The following is a 23,760-nucleotide window of genomic DNA, read 5'->3' on the forward strand; positions in this document are numbered from 1 at the left end:
GATTTTGATTTTTAAAGGTATAAATGGCTCAAGATTTTACAATGAGCACCCTGGATCTGAATTAGGTCAATTTAATTGTTTTCCTTGGACACCTTGCTTGCATTACACCTGCATTTCAGTCCTAGATGAAAGATGGAATTTACAAGTGTTGGCAGTGGGAGACTCCATTCCTTAGACCGTCTCCCATAGCAATAGTACCAAGAAGAACATTCTTCAGATTCACTATGGATAAAATCACTTAACAATTCTTCACAAATGATATATCTGACACCTGGGAGGATGGTGATCACTTTAAAAGCATGGGTGGACTTTCTCCCAGGATGTGAAGCCTAGAGATCATGATGCTGTATTTGCTTTACATTTAAGCGCATGACTCCTGCTCTAAGATTTCCAACGGGATGATCTCATGAATCTCCTCGCCCAGGTTGATTTCGGCTTCAACTTCGTGTTGGACGTCATTGTTGTTCCCCTCCAGGTTGTTGGCAGCTGCGTGGTTCCTCGGCTCTCGGTGGCAGATGCACACAGGGATATCACCAGGATCAGCATTGGTTGCAGCCGCAGCTGCAGCCAGAGCTGCCAGCATAACATTGTATTTCTGCCGGCGGTTGGCGTATCCGTTGCGCTGCTCCCAGCGGATTTTGCACAGTTGCAGACGGCGTGTCAGGGCTTCTTGGACCTGGAAGAGAAAAAGTCTTGTTATCATATAATTGTCAGAAATGACCCAAGCCAACTTTAGGAGCACAATTCTTGGAACTTATCAGAGGTTCAAAGTGGTTAGTTGAATTGTAAATCTGATCTAAAGAACTGTATGGTATATACTCTGGCTGTGCAGAGAAGAAGAATTTGCAAATTGGAGCACTTGTTACTTGTCTAAGCTATCATGGACAAGGTTATTTGCTACTATGCAAAGGTTTCTTCTTTAGCTCTTAAGTCCAATGAGTGAAATTTGATTTGGTTTCACACTCAATATATGGCATACACATCATATTAGGGAGAAAGAGGTGGAAAACATTTTATCTGCTACCATTTCTGACAAGGCAGAAGCTTTCATCTGAACCTCTACATTATTGGTCATGAAAATATATATGCAAATCATAGCACAGTTCTGGGTTTTATAATTTTGTTGATTTTCCTTTATCTGATATGGCCAGATAGAACTCTGGTTAGCAGAGTGACAATCTTTTCAGGATAAAATTATCTCTTTCTATTGATAGACTTCTAATACATAAACAATTCTCTTTAGGATTTAGATTTTTTTTTTTACAATGTATTTTCCTGTTCGAACTAGCCAAGAATTGGCATGACTTTATTTGGGTTATTCTTTCCTTTAAACACAGGTCCTTAAAAATCAGGTTTATAATCTAGGAGCCACCAAATGCGCTGTTGCGGACTTAGGAAACATATTGTTTCAGCATATTTTTGAAGAAGCAATGTCCCCAGACAAAGGTAACTGATAGTTTCCACCCATTCAGCATTTCTCAAATACCAACACTGTCCTTATAAATAAAACTTAAGCAGATAATCGGAAGTATCCAAGGTAGACAGTAGTCAGTATAGATGAGTTTGTAAAAGTACCCAGCAGAAATAAAACAGGAAGTCTTTGCTTCTTCTCACCTGCCCTTTTCAAATAATCCCATTGGAGTGCCATGCATATTAATTAAGTACCCAGCTCAGCACGAGGCCAAGGGTTTGAAGTCTAATTTTTTAAAATTATTACTATAGACGTGTTCACAGCTCTCTATCATTGTACTCCAAAATTATAACCTAGCCTTTTGTGTGGAGATGACAATCTGTGTTAATTTGTAAACCACACATATTAGAATGGGGCCTTAAGCGGCTAGGTTTCAATAATTACACTTTAATAAGGGCAATTATTTTCTACAATACCACAGATTGAGTCTGATGCTGCTTTGATCCAAGAATAAGGACATTAAATCTGAAAAAAAAACACACCCAAAACACCCCCAAAAAAACAAAAAACAACAAGAAGGAGACTTTCGCTGCTCCTGAAGCATCAAGGGTGCAATCCAAGCAAATCAGGACTTAGCTGCCCGTCTGAATACTATCTGCAATTGTGTCACACGAGCATAGAAAAGACTCAGTGGTAGAAAAACACAACTTGGCTAGTCATGGTGCCCTGTAAGGAAAACTGTAGAAGTGAGGCCACGTGAAAAGAGGCCCTTTGGAAACTGAAGTATTGGTTTTCTGTAAGTGAGTGGCGGTATTACGTGAAAGGCATGCTTACGGTGGTGTTGTAGAAGCAGTAAATCATCGAAACGAAGAATCCCTGTAAAGAGGAGGAAGGGTAGAGCTGGAGTTACTTTTGTGTGCATCACACTGTTTAGCCATCAATATAATCAGTCACTCTGGAGAGGAACATTTTACTGTTGCGATAGCAAGTCAAGGCTTGATGAAAAGCAGTTACTTCCACTCATATTCAGTGCTTTACTACCAGAATATGCCATGTATTTTTCTTGTTAGAAGAATTCTGTCCTTTAGTTAAAAGGATAGCTCTGGTCAGTATGGTTAATTTGCTGCTGCCTTTAACATGAAGATTTATAGCAGAATATGCTGATTAGAGCGGATTTGAAAAGAATGTTTTGTACTTAATTTAAAAAACTGAGACCTTGTAGAGTTTAGTAAAGAAAACTTTTGCAGGCACGAGTGTCACAGTGCCTGGCCCGTGGGCCTGACTGTGCCCCGTGTCTTCACGGTGAACTAGTTCATCTCTCAAAGAAGGACACAGACTAAGTGACCTCTGAGATCCTGGCCACTACTCAGAAGTTCCCTTACATTTAAGCTTTAATTATCAATAGAAGCAATTATTAAAACAATCCCTAAACTTTATTTTTAGCCCTATTAATTTTGACCTCCAGTAGTAGCAAGTATAATTACTTTGAAATTTATAATTAAGACAGCAAAACTCTGGCCTAAGAGCCTGTGGCAGACTCACCTCTGCCTGAGGACCCTCCATGCCCCAACCTGCTTTCAAAATACCTAGTACTATGTCTTCAAGTGTGTCTGTGGATCTGGGGCAGAGTGAATGGAAACAGCCATTCTCCATTTTTGTGTGGCAGACCTGGCGAAGCTCCTGAGAGCCCAACTCTGTTCTCTCCCACAAGAGGACAGACCTGAATGCACTTCCCTTTACAGTCACTGAACGTGACCGATGGATTCCTGACACCCCTGTGACCAATGGAGGGTGACAGAGCAGAAGCCATGAATGGCTCTGTGCAGATTCATTACACCTCATCCCAAAACTGATTCAATGTTTACTGATGAAAAGAGGTTCTGCAAATTACCAAGCGGGAGAATATGCCCATTCTCTGGAGTCTGCCTACCATTGCAGGAATGGCTGACCTTATAGATATTCTAGGGTCCTGACCTCTCTAATCATGGTCAAGGCAATCAAATGAAATAACTGAAAAAAACTGGATTCCAGTTTAAGAGGGATACAGCTTCCAGCTCGGGGTCCAGCGGAAGGATTTCATTCAGATACAACATCTGCTTCTCTGCTCTGTGTTTTCAAAGTGTGAGTGACTATGTTGATAGTAACCTAGCTGAGCAGGTATGTAATAAACACACCCGTGGCTTCCTTACCTGGAAATGACTCAGAAAGTGCATCACGTAGTCATAGACTCGGGCAGGAATCTTGGTGTGAGGCCTCCAGGGTAAGATCACAAACTGGATTCCCAGCAGGGGCACCAGGAACATAGTGGCCTTCACTGCCTTCAGATACCGTCTGCTGTCATGCTGACGGTCATTCTTAATCTTCTTCACGAGCACACGGAGGATGTTGAGCAGAAAGAAGAAGTTGACCTGCAAAGAGAAGATGTTATGAATGAGCAGACCATCCAGATCAGTACCACTGAAGGACACCCACTTTCCTTCATTCTTTATTCAATGTGGGGAGCAGAGATGACTTACACAGCACGTGAGACTGCCTAAAAGGGCATATTCTCCCCCAACCCAACTTCTTACTAGTCATGTGATTTTGGGTGAGTTTACTTGAGTCTTTGGACCTAGTTTTCCTAATGAGTAAAATATCCCGGTGATGTATCTCCTTTGAAGGGCTGCTGTTAGAAACAGCATGGGAATGTATGTGAAGTGCATGAAATACTTTAAGTGCATGATCATTGGTAGGTAGGGTGATGGCTCATGTATCAAAGATAAAGTGGAAGATAGTTTTGCTGGGCAGAGCCCAGGGGAAAAAGTGCAGAGGGACTTTGCTGTCCCTCACTTTCTTAACAGCATCATCTTCAACATTCCTCAGCCCTTGCTCTTTACCTTTAAGAGAATTTGGTTATAGTATTGTTTTTTTTTAAAAAAACTTAACCTTTGGTGTAGGGGTATAGAAATGAGCTTATGCACCCCCCCCCCCATTTTATTAAATACAACATTTTTTTCAACCAACGACTCTCAAATCAAATTGTTCTTATTATAGATCATCACTTAATTAGCTTCATTTATAAATTTTAATATATATGCTATATAGAACCATCGTCAAAGAAATCCTCAGAGATAACATTGTTAGCAATAGACTTAAAAAGCAGTTCTCACCGTCAGTGCTGCCATGATAGGGCCGTGGATGATGTAAACCAGATAGGTTTCCACACTCATCCAGCAGCTGAAAAAAAGAGTGGGGGGGAGAATATATCAATATAGATGCATTTTATTTACATGTATTTATTTAACTAAAAACTGCCACAATACCTGTCATTGAAGCGTTTCAGCCTGGCAATAGCATGGGTTATAGTTGGCACCACCGGGAACCCTAAAAATGTAAAAAAGTATATATTACACCTGGTTTTCTGGTCATAAGTTACAACTACAACTGAATGGAAAATGATAGTTTACTTTAAAAAATAGTGGCAAATTTAACATCTGTCAAGATTTCCCTGATGTGTTTGCACAAATTATCTTTGGTCAAACCAGGTAAATATGTTCTTGGTTAGAATACCATGTGCTTTCAGGGAGTTTGGTTAAGAGCACCCGAATAATTATGGTAGGTATAGTCTACTAGTCTACTCTCCCTAGGACTGTTCTACCATTGTTTTGTCTTGATGGTGATGATGATGACTTAGACCAGAAAGCCTTTCATTGTGTGTGAACTGGGCTCTCTCATGGGGACAAGCTGGTCCCCCTGGAGGGGTGTGAGCTGGGACAGCATGTGGAAGTGGTCGTGTGATTGCTCTGAAAGCCGTGTTAGTGTTTGCAGTATTCCTTCTCGGCCGTTTGTGTTCCTGTTTGTGTCATGGGCATTGATCCTGTTCTCTTTCAATAAGAACACTTCAGAAGAGCCAGTGTAAGTTCTGGCTGCAGAATCTTTGTGAAGGCAGTGTAGTATTGACTTCTCTGCCTACACCTGAAGTGCTAGTGGAAATAGTTTTGAATGTATAAACAGAATGATGGAGATAGTTACTGGCAATGCATCCTACCAGGCTGCATCTTTTTAAAAATAAATGTTCGTTCTCTGCAGGTTGTCTAGAATACAGTTGTGATTTTCGTAAGAAAAATATATCTGTTTTTCTCAGATGTACCCATGTACAATAGAGTATGACTTAATTTGGTTTGAAAAATCTGTTGAATGAGTTTTTAAATAATTATCAGACTAAGAAATGTGTCTTAGAAGTAAGTTAGACTTACACACTTTGATTTTCTGAGAATTATATGCAAAAAGAGAGTGCCTGAAAATATTGAGTTTTCACCAGAGAACCACCTCACCTTCTAAACCCACGAAGCATATAATTTAATAGGAACATCGATTAAATGTTTGACCTGAAAGAATTTTGAGTTTGACTATTTATATGAGACATAATTGCGTTGTATCCACAGCAGTTCTAACATACTGTTTCCGCACTTGGGTTTAGAGATATTCATTCCCTGGATTTATTCTGAAATACATACTTTTAATTAGACAAGAGAGGCATATGGAGATTTCACTCTCATCTCATCATTTTTTAGAAAGGAAAATGTGTTTCTTACATATTACATAGAGGAGTATCGGCCACAAATCTGCTAATTCCTATGGCTCTTTGCCTTCCTCTAGACAGGCTACCTCTTTTTCTGCACTTAAAAAAAAATCCTCACTCAAGAATATGTTTATCGACTTTAGTGAGAGAGAGAAAGAGAGAAACATCGATCGGTTGCTTTCTATACATACCCCAACCAGGGTTCAAACCCGCAACCTAGGTATGTGCCCTGACTGGGAATCGAACCTGCAATCTTTTGCTGTCTGGAACAATGCTCCAATCAACTGAGCCACCTGGCCAGAGCTCATTACATTCTTTTTGATACAGCTGAACAACTTGTTTCTTTTCTCCTTTGAACTGTTTATGCATGTTAAGCATATGTCTTCATTGATTGTCTATGATGCTGCTGCTGAAAGCTTTTATAACTAATTCACAATGTAACCGTATGGAAAGAGCAGTATAAATTGTTCCTTCCAGGGTGCCCTCATCCCTGCTGAATGTCACAGGCAAGACTCAATGTACATCCTTTTTCTTCCATGAAAAATTGTTGAGTATGGCAGATGGGTATTCTTAAATAGTCAAAACTGGTACAAGAAGTATGCCATACATTTATTTCAAAAGAAGTAAGTAAAATAGATCAGACAGAAATGGTGTCTCTCTGAGTGGGGGTGCATGGGGCAGGCCTGGTTGAGATGTTATTTTCAGGTCTTTAATTGAAAGGCATCTGACCAGCACCAATCATTACTCTTGTGATGATCAGAATTGCTATTGGGAGGCTTAAATTATATCCAGTTGATTCTTGGCATGACCAGCTTTTGGAAGATTAGAAATTCTTGAAAGGGTGTGTTTGAGGCTGAGAAGGGCAGGGGAAGGAAAGATCAACCTCTTGTGCAAGGCTGGAGTTAAAAGAAAAAAACAATAAAAGCCCATTTTGATCTTTGTATTCTGAGTTGTTTTGAGGCCAGAGAAGAACAGGAGAACCTAGCACCTGTGGTGGGGGCCAGTAGATTAGTCAGAAACCTGATTTCTAATTTCACTGGATGGTTAAGGAAACGGGATTCTGGGCTCCTGCTGCGACTCCCCAGGGTGGCATGGCCCACAAGGTGAGCCGTCCAGTTCACAATCTATACCAGAGCTGTCCCTAGGCAATATTTGTTTGATCTGCTTATATGATTTCCCAGACACCTTCTATACAATTGGTAACAATGTCTGTTGGGCAGGGATTTAAATATTAAGGTTGATCTTCTTAGAAAGCTTTTGGGTTATCCTCCATCCTCAGTAAATACTTTCTCTCTTATCCATATTTTTAGGAGCTTCCCACAATGTGGCATTAAAGGGCAGGCTTAGATGAAAATATGCCACAGCCTCTGCTCCGAGTCATCTTATCAATGGAGAACAAAGGCAGCCTTGGACCTCCAGTAAGAATCCTCCTCTGGTAAGGGAGTTTCATTGGATTTTTTTTTTTTTTGTAATAAAGCAGCATGTGCTTTTGTCCCAGAGCCTTTTCCCTCTCACTTCCTCATTATCCAACTGCTCCATTTTAACCAGGGTGAGCTAGGCTGTTAGCAGCCCTGAGGGAAGGGGAACAGTTCTGAAGAGTCCTCATGGACCATAGCACCTGCCTTAGTCAATCTATAGAAGCGGTCACAGCTGAAGCAACCCAGGGATAGGATTTTAAAGCCATTACCATGTGCAATGATGTCAGATAGGCTCTATTTGGAGGCCTATTTTGTTACATCTATTGCTCATCTAGACTCCACTTCTTGACCTGTCATTGGAGGAATCCTGCTGTTGGGTTGACAGGAAGGAATGTTCTTGAGGAAGGGATGTGGGTGAGGGTGAAGGACATACAGAATTCAGAATGTGGAATTCTCCTTTGCTCTACAAACAGATGAAAAATGAAGCTAAAAGGGGACCTACTCAGATCTTCTCTCAACCAGAGTATGGTTTTTGCCTATCCATTAGCTGGGTTACCTGAATATGTTCATAATCATATCCCCTTATTTCCGCACTGACCCCTATGTTCATCACAGTCTGTATAAACTTGTTAAAGGGATTCTACCAAGTTCTCTTGGAGACTGAACTCTTTCCAGCATCTCAAAGGACCAGGGCCCCTGAATGGTCTCTCAGACCACGAGTCCAAGAACATTATAAATATATAGGTAGAGGTGAGAGTGGCTCAAAACTCAGTTGGAGGAAATACATACCCCAGCCCAAGAGATAATACCACTTCATGTTTTGTTCCCCATTGAACACGTTCACCACAAGGAGTTTGTGCAGATAGATCCCTTCACAGAGCATCCAGAAATAATTGCATAACATGAAGTAATGGTTGATACAATTCAGAATCTTGCAGCTCAGCTGTCAGAAAGAAATGGAGATACTCAGTGGAAGACACGGGCAAGGTTTTGACAGTAAACAGAAGGTAAATGTGACAATGAGTCAAAGTATCTGCATTCAGCCCATGTTCAGCTTCCCCGAGCATCTGTGAACACATGCCACCCTCTGTATCCACAAATCAGAGTCATGGTGCATAGGTCATTTGTACTACATATAAACAGCCAGCTAGGGGAGTGGAAGCCTAGTCCCTAAAATGTTCTTTTTCTATTACACTTTGGTGACTTGCATGGATTAGACAAATTTATTTTTCTTCAATGAGTCTGAGACTCATCATTTTCTAGAACAGCCAAGGATCTGTCACATGACTTTTAAAGCGCCTTTTCTATGGCCAATGAAGTGAATAACCCAGAAATAGTTAATGCTGCTCCTGAAGTTCATCAATATGTTGGTGATATCTCTTCAGGCACAAAGAGGAGATAACCAGGGGATGCATTTGTCATATATGATCCAGGAGCTATGCTGAACCCAACTGATGACTTCTGCTCTAGTTACTTGCTGGCCTTTTAGTGCTGATAATCTTAATCATCCAAGAGCATAAGCTCCCTGTTCCAGCAGAGTCACAGTGCAATGGGACCTTCCTGACTTTGATCCATATATACACTAAAACCTCAGGAGGAGGAACTATAGAACTTCCTATCAAGATGTTAGTGCAGTCGGTAAACTAAGGGGCAAAAAGGTTCGGTCAACTTGAAAACTGTCAATGTGAACATTCTCTAAAGCTGGCTGAATGAAGGAGGAAAATCCTCCACCAAGAAAGTCCGCATTAACTAACTTTGTAGGGAAGTACTGAAGTGTCTCCAGAGGAATCTAAAGGTATAACATTTTTAATTAAATGTGACTGTGTCATGCAATCCTGAGCTGATTTCTGATAAAGCCTTAGAGAAAATGAATTGAGTCTATGGAACTGCAGACATGATTCGGTGTGTTTGGGCGAAGGGGGAAGCACTGGAGAAAAGAAGTCCCATCTGAGATAAGTACATTGGAAGATGGTCCAGGAAGTGGCCAAGGAAGCGTTCTGGAAATGTTCAGCAAACAAAAATACAGTCAACAGGAAAGCAGGACACACAGTGGAAAAGAAAGTCTGCTGGCAATGCAGCAGGGGAATAAGAACTAACAGCTTGCTACGCTCAAGAGTCTTTCTCTGTATCAGCGGTTCTCAACTTGTGGGTCACGACCCCTTTGGGGGTCGAACGACCCTTTCACAGGGGTCGCCTAAGACCATCGGAAAACACATATATAATTGCATATTGTTTTTGTGATTAATCACTACGCTTTAATTATGTTCAATTTGTAACAATGAAAATACATCCTGCATATCAGATATTTACATGACGATCACATAACAGTAGCAAAATTACAGTTATGAAGTAGCAATGAAAAAAATTTTATGGTTGGGGGTCACCACAACATGAGGAACTGTATTAAAGGGTCGCAGCATTAGGAAGGTTGAGAACCACTGCTCTATATGATGTAATGAGCATATTATATCACTCTTCTCTGGGGATTCTCAGGCCATGACTGATCTAGTTTTATATTTTCAGACCACAGACCTTTTGATTATTTGTGTTTTACAAAACTCTGAGTATTCCCTGCATTCTGCTTTTACACTTAGGCCCTTTTGGATTGAAGCAGAATTTAACAAATGCTCTGAGTTTCCACATCTCCTATGCTGTGTATCACAGAAATAAAAGTGGGTGTCACAGAAAATGACAAGGGCTTAAGCCTTAAGCTAAGGCCTAATGACAATGGTAATAACTATAATATAAATAATATACTAGGCAACAATTGAGAGTTGCTATGTGCCAGACCCTGTTGGGGGTTTTAGGTGTATTGGTTTATTTAATCCTCACAAACAACTCTATAAGGAAGGGGCTATTACTGCCTCCACTTTACACATTAGGAAAGTGAGGCACAGTGAGGTTCAGTAACTTGCTCAAGGTTACAGAATGAACTGGAAGGGAGTAGAAGAGCTGGGACCTGAGATTCTATAGTTCAGCAACAACAGTGCTACAGTATTTGGAGCAAGCCAGCGAAGCACAGCAAATACCAGATTGACTGTTGCTCTGTAGCTGCGTTCTACCAATAAACCAACATACCCCAAAGGAGTGTACGAAACTCCTTGTACTTCATCTGGAATGAAAGCAAATCTATAAGAAGTTTTGTGCTAAATTCACGATAGCTTTTTAAAAGCAGTGGAAAATGCAAATGTTGAGATGAGGGCTCTGCACGTAAACCATGCCACAAGAGCCCACTTGTGAGCTATGCTTATCTGTGCAGAGGCACCAGCCAGATAGACCAGGTAAGAGAAACTGGAAATTGGGTTGATGCCTGTGGCCATTTTAGGAATAACTTCTTAAAATCCATAATAAATTCTTCAAATCCACTTTTAAGTAACTCAATTTAAAGAGAATAAAGAAGCCCTCTCTATTTTCCCACACCCTCTGATCTTTAATGAAATACCATTTATTGATTTTGCCGTGGGAGTAATGTGAAGTAGCATCAGCGACTAGAGTGGGATACTGTATCCCATGCTCACATTTTGGCATAGCCTCTCTGCACTGTCCCTCAAATCCATTACAGTTTTTCATTCCCGATCTCATTGCTTCCAGAGCCTACAAAATGGGTAACTCCAATGTAATTTTATCTGCCACTGATCTCTCATCTCAAACGCTCTGCTGCCCCTGTCCCCTCCCTCACATTTCTATACTATTCCTTGCAGCAGCGGCCTCTGGGTTAGCCAGGAGGAGTCCGTTCTCCTCCCTGGGTTTCATCGGTCTCTCCTGCCTCAGCCCTGAGCATCCATTCTGAGTAGATCATCTTATGACTAGGATGAAGTTCCAACAGAGTTTGGTGGCTCAAGTGTCCTGAACAAATGAGAATGAGAAGAAATTCACTTTGTTTTTCAGAATTTGGGAGAGTTCTTATACAGGAAGCTACAGAAAATGTGACTTGATTGTTTTGGCTTTTGAGGTGCAAAAAACTCAGGTTCCCAGTAAAAACTAATCATCTCCTTGTATTGTAGCTTTCAGACCCAGATAAAAAGTTCAGAGGCACATTTCTTTCCAGAAAGTGACAAGGATGCCACTTCCTTTAGATGCAGCAAGAACAATACTTTTAATTCTGTCTCTTGACTCTCCACATGAAGAAATAAGCAGAGAGAGCAATAAATTAAATTTTAAATATTATGGAAATGAAATGCTCCAATGACATGGATGACAATGGGCAATTTTCACATCACTCAGTAAACTGAGGATCTATTCAGCCCTTATTTATGCCATGAGTTCTTATGAGTTTAACTTAAAAAAATGTGAAGGAATAGAATTTTCACACTTGGTTTTACAGGAGAGAACCTGCTTAACCTAAAAACTCCCAAGGAAAGAAACTGATTACTCTGATGGGAGAGGGACCATGAACCCATGGGGACTCCTCATTGAGGAGTGAGAACACTGTTTTATTTTGCCCCCAATAAAATGTACTCTAATAGAAGTAGTGCAACAACAGTTGGAATGATGCAGCCACATTTTACAAGAAATAACTTTCTTTTTAAAATATATCCCCCTGGGCACTGGGAAAGAATATCTTTTTGCTGACTCCGTGACCTGAGAATTGGGTCAAAATGAAAAAATAATCCATAACTCTGTCTTTAATTTGCTTAGGAGAGAAATTGTCTTTAAAATGATATATTGTTTTTTCAAAGTAGACATATGCCTGAATCACAGATAGATGAACTGATTGTAGATGTGCTTTTCCTTAATTAGGATTGCAGTTAAATTTTTCATGTTAGTTGCAATTTCAATTAATATTTGAAGATTGAAAATGTCCAACAACTTCCCTTTCTAAAAAAGTTTTGCGTTTTTTTTTTTTTTTTTTTTGTCCTTTCTTGGGTTTTTATTTGCTGTCTCTACTCTTCTTGGCTATGGAGAACCTTAATCTAATGTTTTCTAGAATGCCAGTTTTTCAAGATTAATACAATATTTCAAATCATTTAGTTTTACAAACAATAACACCATGTTACCTATTTACGAATGCTATGTCTTTAAAAATAGAATTAAAAACAAATAAGGCAGTGCTCACCGGATCCGAGTTCACGTACTCAATTTTGGGGACCACTTGGGTTAGGTGGACGAGGACACCAATAGAATTCAGAATGTAAGTCAGAAACATGTGCTTATGCATGGTAACCCGTTGGCAGGCAAGATTCCTAGAAGAAAAATAACAGCATTAACCAGTGCTAAAGTGTTGAAATACTTGGTGGGAAAATATTTTGGCAGTATTTTTAATATTCCCTTTAGCAATTGTTGAGAGAATGTATTGAAACAAGTGAGGTTGGTCCCATCTGTAAGACCTCTTACTCCTGAGTTTTAAAAACAGTTTTCCCACAGCGTTCAGTTTTCAGGTGACTTTGCCCAACAAGTGAAAGAGTGGGTGATAAAATCACTTTTAATTAGAATAAATGTCACAAAGTTCATTGAGAGAAGAACTCTTACAGGACAAACTGTTATAGTTTGGCATGTGCTTCAGATGAAAAGTCAACCATTTATTGATGTAACCAGGCAGAAACTGTGTGGCAAGTGGGAGAACAGAGCATGAAGTAAGAAGGAAGGTGGCCTGTGACAAAGCACTGGGTCCATGTCCTTGAACCTTACATACACAGACTTTAGGAAGTTTCCCCTCGTCTTCTCTTTTGACATTTGCTCTGAAGTCTTTTTATCTCTCATAATCCAATTGGAATCAACTTTGTAGTTCCTACTTTCCACAGCCTCCTGATGGTGGAGCTCAGGCACAGGCAAAGAATTTTAAATAGGCTCAAATTTGACCTCATTATGAGGCATCCTGTAGTTTGGATCTGTCGATACCTATACTTGTTGCATAGCCATGTCCCACCTTTTGGGTGCTAAGCAATTTGTTTGATTTTTAAAAGTTCCTTCATAAACTTTTAATATGTATTTGTGTGAATGTTCATATGAGTAAGCATGATTAAATATTCTATTTCACTTTTTTTTAAAAAAAATATATTTTATTGATTTTTTACAGAGAGGAAGGGAGAGAGATAGAGAGTTAGAAACATCAATGAGAGAGAGACATCGATCAGCGGCCTCCTGCACACCCCCTACTGGGGATGTGCCCGCAACCCAGGTACATGCCCTTGACCGGAATCGAACCTGGGACCTTTCAGTCCGCAGGCCGGCGACGCTCTATCCACTGAGCCAAACCGGTTTCGGCCTATTTCACTTTTTGATGCAAATGAAGAGAGCCTATAGAATGGCTATAACAAAAGTGGAATGATTATCTTAGATAAATGTAAATCTTGTATTTACCATATTGGATTCAGTTAAAAAATGTGTAGCATCATGTGAAAACCTAATGCATTAAGTTAATGATGCTAAAGATTAAAAATAGTAACTACCCCTAAAAATTATTCATAGAATAAAGTTGGAATCCCAAGAATTTTGATGAAAGATAAAATATGAGGGTAGTCTATTTTACTTATAATGCTTTTCCTATATTTCTAACTCAATTATCTGTAGCAAAAAGTAAGTTTAAGTAATGAGGTCATGTGTTAGAGAACATTTTGATTATTATAGCTACATTTTTCAAATTTTCAGGAAGCACAAGCATCAGTAAATAGTTAATACAGAATATTTTAAAATTTGGCACTTGTTGATCAGGAGTGGAATGCAGAATGGGGTTTAGAGAACTCTCTCTCTCTCTCTCTCTCTCTCTCTCTCTCTCTCTCTCACACACACACACACACACACACACACACACACACGCTATCATGAACTACTTTAGCAGCAGAAAAGTCTGTTAAATAAACCAAACCTAATTGATTTTATAATAGTGCTATAAAAGTAGGTTGTAAATTTAAGGATTTAAAAAGAAAAAAATGCTTTATATGAAACATCATACCCATTCACACTGCATGAACTCTTCCCTACTGCACTGTTAAACCTGTGACTTGCCTTTGCCCTTACAGTCATAACAGCATTTTATAATTCTTCTCACCGGGAGGCAAATACCTCTGGTCTCATTATTGGATTTAGCATGGCATAAACCAATGACAGTTGGCATCATCCAGCACGAGGAGTGTGGATGAAGGCATCACACAGCGCTGCTAAGCTCAGGCCTGGTTTTCTGTTAGTCAGGTAGAGTTCAACGATCTGCTGATGTACAACACTGACTTAAAGGACTGGTTAATGTTCAATGTCCTGTGAGAACTGGAACCACCCTGAATAATTTCAATATAATTTCTGCTATTTGTTAAAAGTTTTCTTGCATTTCCTTGATGACGTTTACACTGAACTTTCTGAAATGAGTTAAAGGTACTTTAAAAATTTATTAAAATTCATTCAATAATCCAACATACATGACTGTGTACCTGCTATAATTTAGACCTTCTGGTAGATTCTAGGTATATATAGATGAACAAAACAGATAGCTTTGGCCTTCAGGGACCTTTTATACTATATAATTGCTTATTTATTCTTAGTGTGATAATTAATATAATTTTTCTTGCTACTTCATGACTCCCATATATCTCTTATGATTTGCAGAAGATCCCCCGCCCTGCCCACCTTTTACAGAGTTTTCCATTTATTTCAGTATCTTAAAGAAGAAAGAACAAGGAGATGCTATGAGGGTGCTTACCTGAAACGCAGGAAAACCCCCAGCGAACTTGTCAAGGTGAGAAGAGAAACAGAGTGTCCCACAACGGCCAAGTAGAACATCATGTAAGCATGCTGGAATGACAATGGCAGCAACAACAGAAACAGTTACAAACACCAATGCTGTGAGTGAATAAATGATGATAGAAGGGGGAAGTAGTTTCTATTTTTAAATATCAGTGTAAATCAACAACTGTTTCCCTCCTTTAAAATAACCTACTAAAATCAGGACAAGTATTTCAAAGAATTAAATTATACTAAATTATAATAAATGGGATGAATAGACTGAATATTATGAGATTAAGAATATGCATGATATTGTGGGAAGAGCACAAGACTGGATTTATCTGAGCTGTTCTTTACTCAGAGTATTATTATTAAGTCTTTGTGTACTTTCATAAAGTCAGTCACTTCACCTCTCTAGACCTCAGCAGTCCTCACCTATAAAATAATTTGGTTGGACTAGATGATTTTTAAAGGGATTATATGCTGCTTATAAGAAACACCTTTAAATACTGGGAAATCGAAATATTGAATGTAAAAGGATGGGAAAAGATGACTTAGATTAACCCTAGCCATAACTGGTATAATATCATATAGGTGCAGATACTAAGTTAGGAAGACATAATAATTTTAAATTTCTATGCACCTAATAATATAAACTCAAACCATAGAAACATAAAGCAAAAACTGATATCTCCTAGTAACCAATAAAACACACAGGCAAAAAACAAGCTGTAAAGATTTCAATAACATGATCAATAAAATTTACTAACTCACATAATAAACACTGCACTCAACATCTGCAGAATATCATTCTTTTCAGGTGCTGACTCAATATTCAGAGAATATTTATCCAAAATGCCATACACTAATCAGTAAAGCACATTTTAACATATTTCCAATCATTGAAATCTTAAAGACCATCTTCGCTGACCAGAATAGTTTAAAAATCATTAATAAAAAGATAACTTTAAAAACACTATCATATTGTTGAGAATTAAGCATACATTTCTAAGTGACCATTGGATTAAAGAACTCATAATGACATACCAAGACTTTTTAGATACAGGTGAAGCTGTACATAGAGGGAAATTTAAAGACTAAAAGGCATATGTGAAAATGAAGAAGGTTGAAAATTAATAATCTAAAGTTCCAACTACAGGAGTTATAGAAGAATTAAGCTCAAAGAATGTAAAAGAAATTGTACTGATAAAGAGAATGTGAATATACAATTGAGTGGAATAACAAAGAAAATTTGGTTCTTAAAAGAGAAACTAATTTTAAATCCCCCTGGAAATAGTGATCAAGGAAAGAAGCCCTAAGATAAATGAAAATGTATGTCAACACAAAGGTTTACAGCAGCATTATTCATAATAGCCAATCACTGGGAACAACTCCAGTGTCCATCAACTGGTGAATGTAGTTTATCCACAGAACGGGATATAGATACATGCTAAACATCAACATGGAAAAAAAAGGAAATTGGTGTTTAAGTATCCACTTTAAAAAACACTGAAATGAATGTTCTAAATGGAAAAGAATTAAATATATGTTATTATCTAATTTTATTCTATAATATAACTTAGCAGCTTGGTAGCAGATACTTTGCAGTTATGTTTTCATACGTGTGTGGGTGTGTGTGTAGATATACATATATATATGCATTATCACGAAATACTGAAATTTGAAATAGAACCTACCTTCATTTTTTCATCAGAGAAAGCGTAACACATACTGTAGTTAGTCAAGGTTTCATTCATGTCAGCAGTTAGTTCCCAAGTTCCATTTATTTCACAGTGTTTTACAGCCACCTCTGTTAATGATACAAAAGTTATTACTTACCACTTCAAAACAACAAGAAGGAAAAATAATAAATTAAGGCTTAAAATCATTTCAAAGTGTTAATCACTTAATAGAATTTGAATATGAGTATCAGTATATGGAGCCTGCCATGAACTTATTAGATTTTGGGATGTTTTATACAAAATGTTTTAATATACGTGTCTCATTTTAGCTTTGGCAGAGCGCTGTAAAACAGATACTGCTACCTCCATTTTATAAACAGCACAGAGACAGAGAGGTTATGAATTTAAAAAGTCAGTAGATAGTGGGTGAGCTAGGATTGAATACCAGATCTCAGACTCCAAAGTGCTACCTACACTTTATGTCCTGTTTTTTATTTTTTATTTTTATTTTTTAACAGACATTAAACTTATGATTTTTGATAGAACTGTGAGAAGAGCAAGACACACTTTTCTTCATTTATATGCAATATTTATTGACTTATGAAAATGCAGTTTGTGTTGGTCAAATGATCAAACATTGGCAATTTCATATGACTAAATTCAATAGAACAAAGAAACCCAAAACTAGGGGATGTATCAAGAAGTCATTTTGATGCCCTTCAAAATAATTTTACTGAAATCATCTCTCTTTGTCCCACATAGAATATATTAGGGATTCATAGATTTAGCTTTCACTATTGACTTTTTAAATCACCTCCTACGTGATAGTGAAATTTGCTGACTCAGCTGGATTGACATATGAGCGATCTATACCTTTGCAATGGGCAGGTTCTGTGCTAACAAGCACTTTGCAGAATTATCTTCTAAATGTTAATAATGACCATTTAAAGGGGGTATTAGCCTTCCCATTGTACATATGAGGCCAGGGATCAAATCTAGGTCTACTCAATTCCAAAGCTATGGCAGGGCTAGTAAGCTCTGCATTTAACCTTATAGTCCTGTCCTGTGGAAAGGTTATGTATACTCCATTCCACTGACCCAAAGAATCATAAATAATGTTGTTGACTACAAGATAGTTTTTAAATTCCAACCTAATTAGCTACACAATTGGAAGAAAAAGTATTCTGAATAAAATAAAATAAATAAACAAGTAAACATTAAAATGAATGCACTTGTCAAATTTAATCTAAGTTATTCAGGTTTTCTTTAGTTCTCAAAAGTACCTCTGCAATGTATTTATTGCCTGAGGGATTATATAACGACCATGAATTGGTATAATATGCAAAGAGATTTTAACAGTTTATTTGGGACTCTGGACAAGTTTTGATTTCTGATAATTTCTTAGGGAAAATATTTTTTAAGCATTTTTCTTCATTGACAAAGGCAAAGATCTGTCCCATATATAGATAACTCTATTATACTGTCTTTTTTGTTTTTGTTTGTTTGTTAGCAGAGAGATGTGGAAGTCAGAATCATATGCTAATATTTGGAGGACACTGACATTGTTTTAAAGGCTAAGGAAACAACTCATGTTAAAAAATTTCACTGAAATCTGATAATATTTAAATAGTTTTCTATCAGTAGTTTTGGTAAGTCAGTACATATGCTGAAAGTTAGTATAAAAATCTTTTCATCTTTGGCATTTTTTAGATGAAATTTATCATTTTTCTTTGTATTACTGAAATAGTTTCTACCAGACTAACCACAAGATTTAATCTGTAAATTGCAGATTTGTTTCTGTGTCTACTCTAACAATTATTTAAACTTTCAATCAAAGTCGTTTTCAAGCAACCCAGAATCATCATTGCTTAACGTAAATCTGTTACAAAGTTAAATAGAAAATTTTTGAATTGTGTGCTGAGAAAGCCACTGGACCAAAACCATGTAAAGAAGTGAACACCAACAATGTTTGAAAAAGGGTTAGTTCCAACCAGCACAAAAAAACTGACACTGGAAATGGGTCAGTGGTTTTGTTAATACTATTCATCAATGATGACCATTCCAGGCTTACTTGTAATTTTAAAAAGTGGTTTGTAATGTAGCATTTTATTGTTAGCAAGTAGTATTTTGTTTTATTAAAATAACCATACTTTGGTTTTAACCAAGTTATGTAGCTATGCATGGCAAAATACATTATATGGAGGAGAGGTATCTGTTTTGAAGACCTTCCAATCATGGACAGGACTGTAGGAAATATCATTGCTTTGTTTTGATTTAACTAAAGTCTGGATATAGGCATTTCCTGTTCTAACTGTTGCAGCTGTCAACAATTTGTCCTCCTCCACCTGGCAAGTTTTTGATATCTGAAGAAAGAATATGTCTATTTTGATATCCCTTTCTAACCAAATATCCCCATTTACTCACACCACACAGCTTGCTGTCTCCTCACGTGTGTGTGTGTGTGTGTGTGTACACGCATAAATTGGTATTTCCCTTTAAAATATTCTAAGTTTGGACTGCCCTCACTCTAGATCAGTGGTTCTCAACCTTCCTAATGCCACGACCTTTTAATACAGTTCCTCATGTTGTGGTGACCCCCAACCATAAAATTATTTTCATTGCTACTTTGTAACTGTAATTTTGCTACTATTATGATCATAATGTAAATATCTGATATGGATTTGTCCCCCACCTGAGGTAGTTCTATCCAAAAACCAGGCTGAAAAGATGGATCTATGCCTGGAAATCTCTGTTCTGCTGACCAAAAACTTGTCTTTTAGTCAATAATTATAGCCACTTTGGCAAGAGCTCATTGCTACTTTGGAGCGGGCATTGTAGCCTCAATTGCAGAACAGCTTTTTGTGCCAATCAAGTTACCATAATGTAGTTGTCGAACAAGATTAATGAAGCATCATTTATCTGGAGGAGTCAGTACATACCTGGAGGATTACCATCAAATGGCATTTAGTTAGAATTTGCAGGAATGTAATGATTAATGGGGCCCAGGATTAAGCCCTTTCTCTCTTCACATCCCAACTTCTCCATCAAAATGAGAATTCCCAGAAGTGGCTGACCTGAACTGGTTTTAAAAATGCCCCTCCCCCTCTAATTTACGTTATTTATGTCTTACTGGAGTAGAATTTAGGACCTCATCTTTGAAGAAAGCACAAACAGCATCTCCCAAACATTGTCTTGAGGTTAGATGAATTTCTCTACTTTAATCTGGATTCCAGAAACTTTCCTGCTTACAGTTATCATCTGACTGTTGTTTTCTGTCTTAACCGATGTCCTCACTGTTAGTCAATAGGCAGTAACTTCTTGCCGTTCATAGTCAATGAGTGAGACTAACTAGATGAGCTGGTTGACCCTGAAATGTGGTCGAAACTCTGACCAAACAACTCAAGTCAAAGTTGATTTTCCATAGCCTCTTAAGTATGACTATTAAGTGAGTTAAAGGGTGTGTATGGTATACAGAGTGGATACACTGGACAACGAGATAATTAATTTCCTGGGCAGGACAGAATAGTGCTGCACAATTGAAAACATGAATTGTTTATTTCTGGAATTTTCCATTTAATAGTTTCAGACTAAGGATAACCACGGTTAACTGAAAACACGAAAGCAAAAATGCGGATGAGGGGGGATTACTGTCATATATAAGAAAATGTTTTGAAAAGGAAAAAAGTGATATTCAATGAAAAGTGTTCCTATGTTACTTTTATAACCAACGTGAGTTTGGTGTCACTATTTCACTAAACATACATTTGTTGACTCTTCATGTTGTGTAGGACACAGAGCTGGGTGTTCGTACAATTCACTGGAACAGTATTTGTTTTATTATCTGAGCATATTTTAATAATCTGCTGGAACAGAAATCTGGTATCTATAGTTGACACCTTCTGACTTATTTTCCCTTATATATCATGGTTTTATATAATTTTTATCATTATATAAAATTTCTGTTGGGCATGTTATACCAGCCTGGTATTCACAAACACTAGATCAAGCATTTGCATAAGTCACTAAAATGTGAGACAACTGAAAACATTTTTAGAAACCATACATTTTAAGAATGGATCACAGTTTTAGAAAAAGTGACTGAATTTTTAATTCATATTTAATATTTATTATCTAAATTATATAAAAATGAATTCTTATTCAAAATGTAATGGAATTGATGACCAGTGTGCACAATTAACCAGCAACGTGACTTAAAGTAAGGACAGCTTGTTGCTGGCATAGTTGACTGGGCATCATCCCATGCACAAGGTTGCCAGTTCGATTCCTGGTCAGGACACTGCCCGGTTGTGGACTCAATCCCCAGCAGGGGGCATGCAGGAGGTAGCAGATTGGTGTTTCACTCGCATACCAATTTCTCTCTCTCTGTCCCTTTCCCTTCCTCTCTCTAAAAATAAAAAAAATTCAAATAAATATATAAAATAAGGACAGCTTGTTAGATTTGTGCAACCAGGTAGTATTTCATTTATGGAAATGTTTCAGAACATGCTAAGCTGTGTAGAGTATGACTAAGTATGTATATTTTATATCTGATTTTCTTTTGAGGACCATGAAAACTCTAAAAGCTTCACAGCAAAATATAATATAAAAATAAATATTCTACCTGTTGTATCGAAGTCGGGAAAATAATCTGGGCATTGCTTAGTGACTGTTTTTCCAGCTGGTGTGTCATCCCAGCACAGCCATCCATCCCACATGCGATCACAATACAGACCTGGCAATTTAGAAAGAAATTAGCATTGCCATTGTCAAAAATTGCCTTAGTGGGGGTTTAATAGTGCATAGACAATTCTTCTGGGGCTTTTCACTTTGGAACTATATTAAAAAAACAACAGTTGCAGCAGTAGCCACAAAATAATGGTATTAACTTTACTGACCACTAATGGAATTTACATTTTTGTAGTGTTTTCTCCATTTGTTCATCAAAAGGCACACGTCTTCTGTATGGAATCTTTCATCCAAACTCTTTCCTTTAAAGCATCTTTGGAAGTGCTATAAGAAAACTTTTGTGAAAGTATATGCACAATCACCCTTGGATAAGCTTACCTTGAAAAAAACAATATGGCTTTGGAACATATGAATCTTACTAACCACTAATCTTCAAAGTGGTTTCCTTGGATGGTTCTATTCCTAATTCAAGGGTGAAGAAATGGTTCAAAATTCCAACTGAAGATGCATTTGCATCCAGTTGGATCACATATAAACAGTCTTATTACTCTACAGTAACACTTTACTAATGGCTAAAATAATGCTCAGTTTGATCACTTTCTGTATTCATCAATGTTGCCTCCAAGTGGTTTCTCACTGCTTTCAAAAATTAAATCTACTCCAAAATATGAAGATTTATCTCTACACAGATATTCAAAAGAATGAGTATTGTGTGAGTATAAAAGGCAGTTCTAAAATAAAAAGTTTTAAATAATAATCAAAAGCACAATCCTTAGGTAACTACTAGTAAGATAGAAGTGAAGGTGACTGCACTCACTTGGTCTCTGAAAATACCATCTTTGTGTTTATATTGTCTCATTTACTTCAGAGAAATGGTTTCTTTTTGGTGGTGAGTTGCATCTAATGCCTTTTCAGGTTCTTAAAAATACTGAAACTACTTCAGACAGAAAACCCGACCTGGTTTATTGTTTAAACAAATTAAAATTTTAGCTATCTGAAGACAAACCATGTCTAGTAATAGAGTATATTTAACAAAGAGTGTTGTCTTAGAATATACAAGGGTGTCCAAGATCTTGTTGGCTTTTTTCAAATGATTTAGGGGACAAGGGAGAGAATTTAAATGGACGTAGCCATGCTTGGCCATCTACATTCTCCCTTTTGTTTTCCCATGGGCTCTCTATAGCTAATCGCATATGCTTGGCCCTGAGAATATTTGGGCAATCTCATAGAGCGTTTAGAGAAGGTGCTAGATAAACAATTCTGCCTAGGAGATGTCTTTTTCCAGTTCATCTGGGAACTGGAGGTAGAAAGGGAGAAGGACTAGCATGAGTTACGAACTGACTGACAGGTAAAGGAAGACACTGCCTATATTAACCCAAATAAGACCACGTTTTATCAGGTCCCACCTCAGGCAAATTTGCTGCCCACCATTTTCCAATTCCCTTCTTGTCATTTTCCAGTTCCTTTCCTTCACATAGTCCTGTATTGTTCCTGCTTGCTAGGTGTGAATACTGTTATTGTAGTAATTTTGTCCTAAATGCAGATGTTAGCCAGAGGGTCTTTGGATGAACTTGAGCAAAGAAACTAGGCATGTCTGCTGCATATAATGCACAAAAATACTATGGTATGAAAACCACTGTTAAAACTGCTGGCATATTAAATTAAAATCAGTCAATATATATTTACTCACGGAAGAAAATAAACCTTCAATGATATTTGAAACACATATTTACATACATCCTTCTCTTTACCTTCTCCTTGGTATGGGGGCAGCCTTTTCATTCGGTGTAGGCATTTGGCCTCTGCAATCCGCATTTTCCATTTTCCTAATCTGACCAGAAATGAGTCCTCCGCTTTTGGAGCGGTGATTTTGCTTTCAAGAGAGGAAAGAAGGGTTGGAAACTGTATTAAAAAAAAAAAAGTCAGTTAATTATAGAGAATATGAATGGGTGTTTACATAAATAAATGAAACAATAAAAAATTTGAAAACATTTCTTTTCCTCCTATAAGCAATTATACATAATCTCCATGTGGAATATTTTTGCTTTATAACATTCATTCCATTCACTATTGAAAATGTAAAGCAGCCATACAAACTCATGCACATCTTTATCATACAAAATTTTAAAAATTATATTACTACTGTAAGTTTAGATGTATACAAAGAAAATAACCTAATTTCCAAAAAATACGAATATTAAATCAACTTTGTTGTCTTTGGAACTCTTAAGAATCATTAATCATATTATTTAAACTAGATATACATATTAGTGCACTAAATAAGCTTTTTAATTGGATTTCTTCAGCTGGTTCTTATTTGTGCTTATATTGTGCACACTGCCACAAATT

General features: G+C 37.5%; 1 protein-coding gene across 1 annotated transcript; it reads right to left on the reverse strand.

The window, feature by feature from the left end:
* Window positions 1-361: 361 nt before the first annotated feature.
* CALCR (calcitonin receptor) lies at window positions 362-23,226 on the reverse strand (the record flags this gene model as incomplete). Its single annotated transcript, XM_081101995.1, has 10 exons — window positions 362-676; window positions 3,601-3,819; window positions 4,561-4,627; window positions 4,714-4,774; window positions 8,180-8,333; window positions 12,447-12,573; window positions 15,021-15,112; window positions 16,741-16,853; window positions 21,347-21,457; window positions 23,163-23,226. 10 exons carry the CDS (start codon window positions 23,224-23,226, stop codon window positions 362-364), a joined length of 1,323 nt encoding a protein of 440 aa, XP_080958121.1.
* Between the last annotated feature and the right edge of the window lie 534 nt (window positions 23,227-23,760).

This window comes from Myotis nattereri (genome assembly GCF_964212035.1).
Source record: "Myotis nattereri genome assembly, chromosome: 11".
Classification (NCBI taxonomy): Eukaryota; Metazoa; Chordata; class Mammalia; order Chiroptera; family Vespertilionidae; genus Myotis; species Myotis nattereri.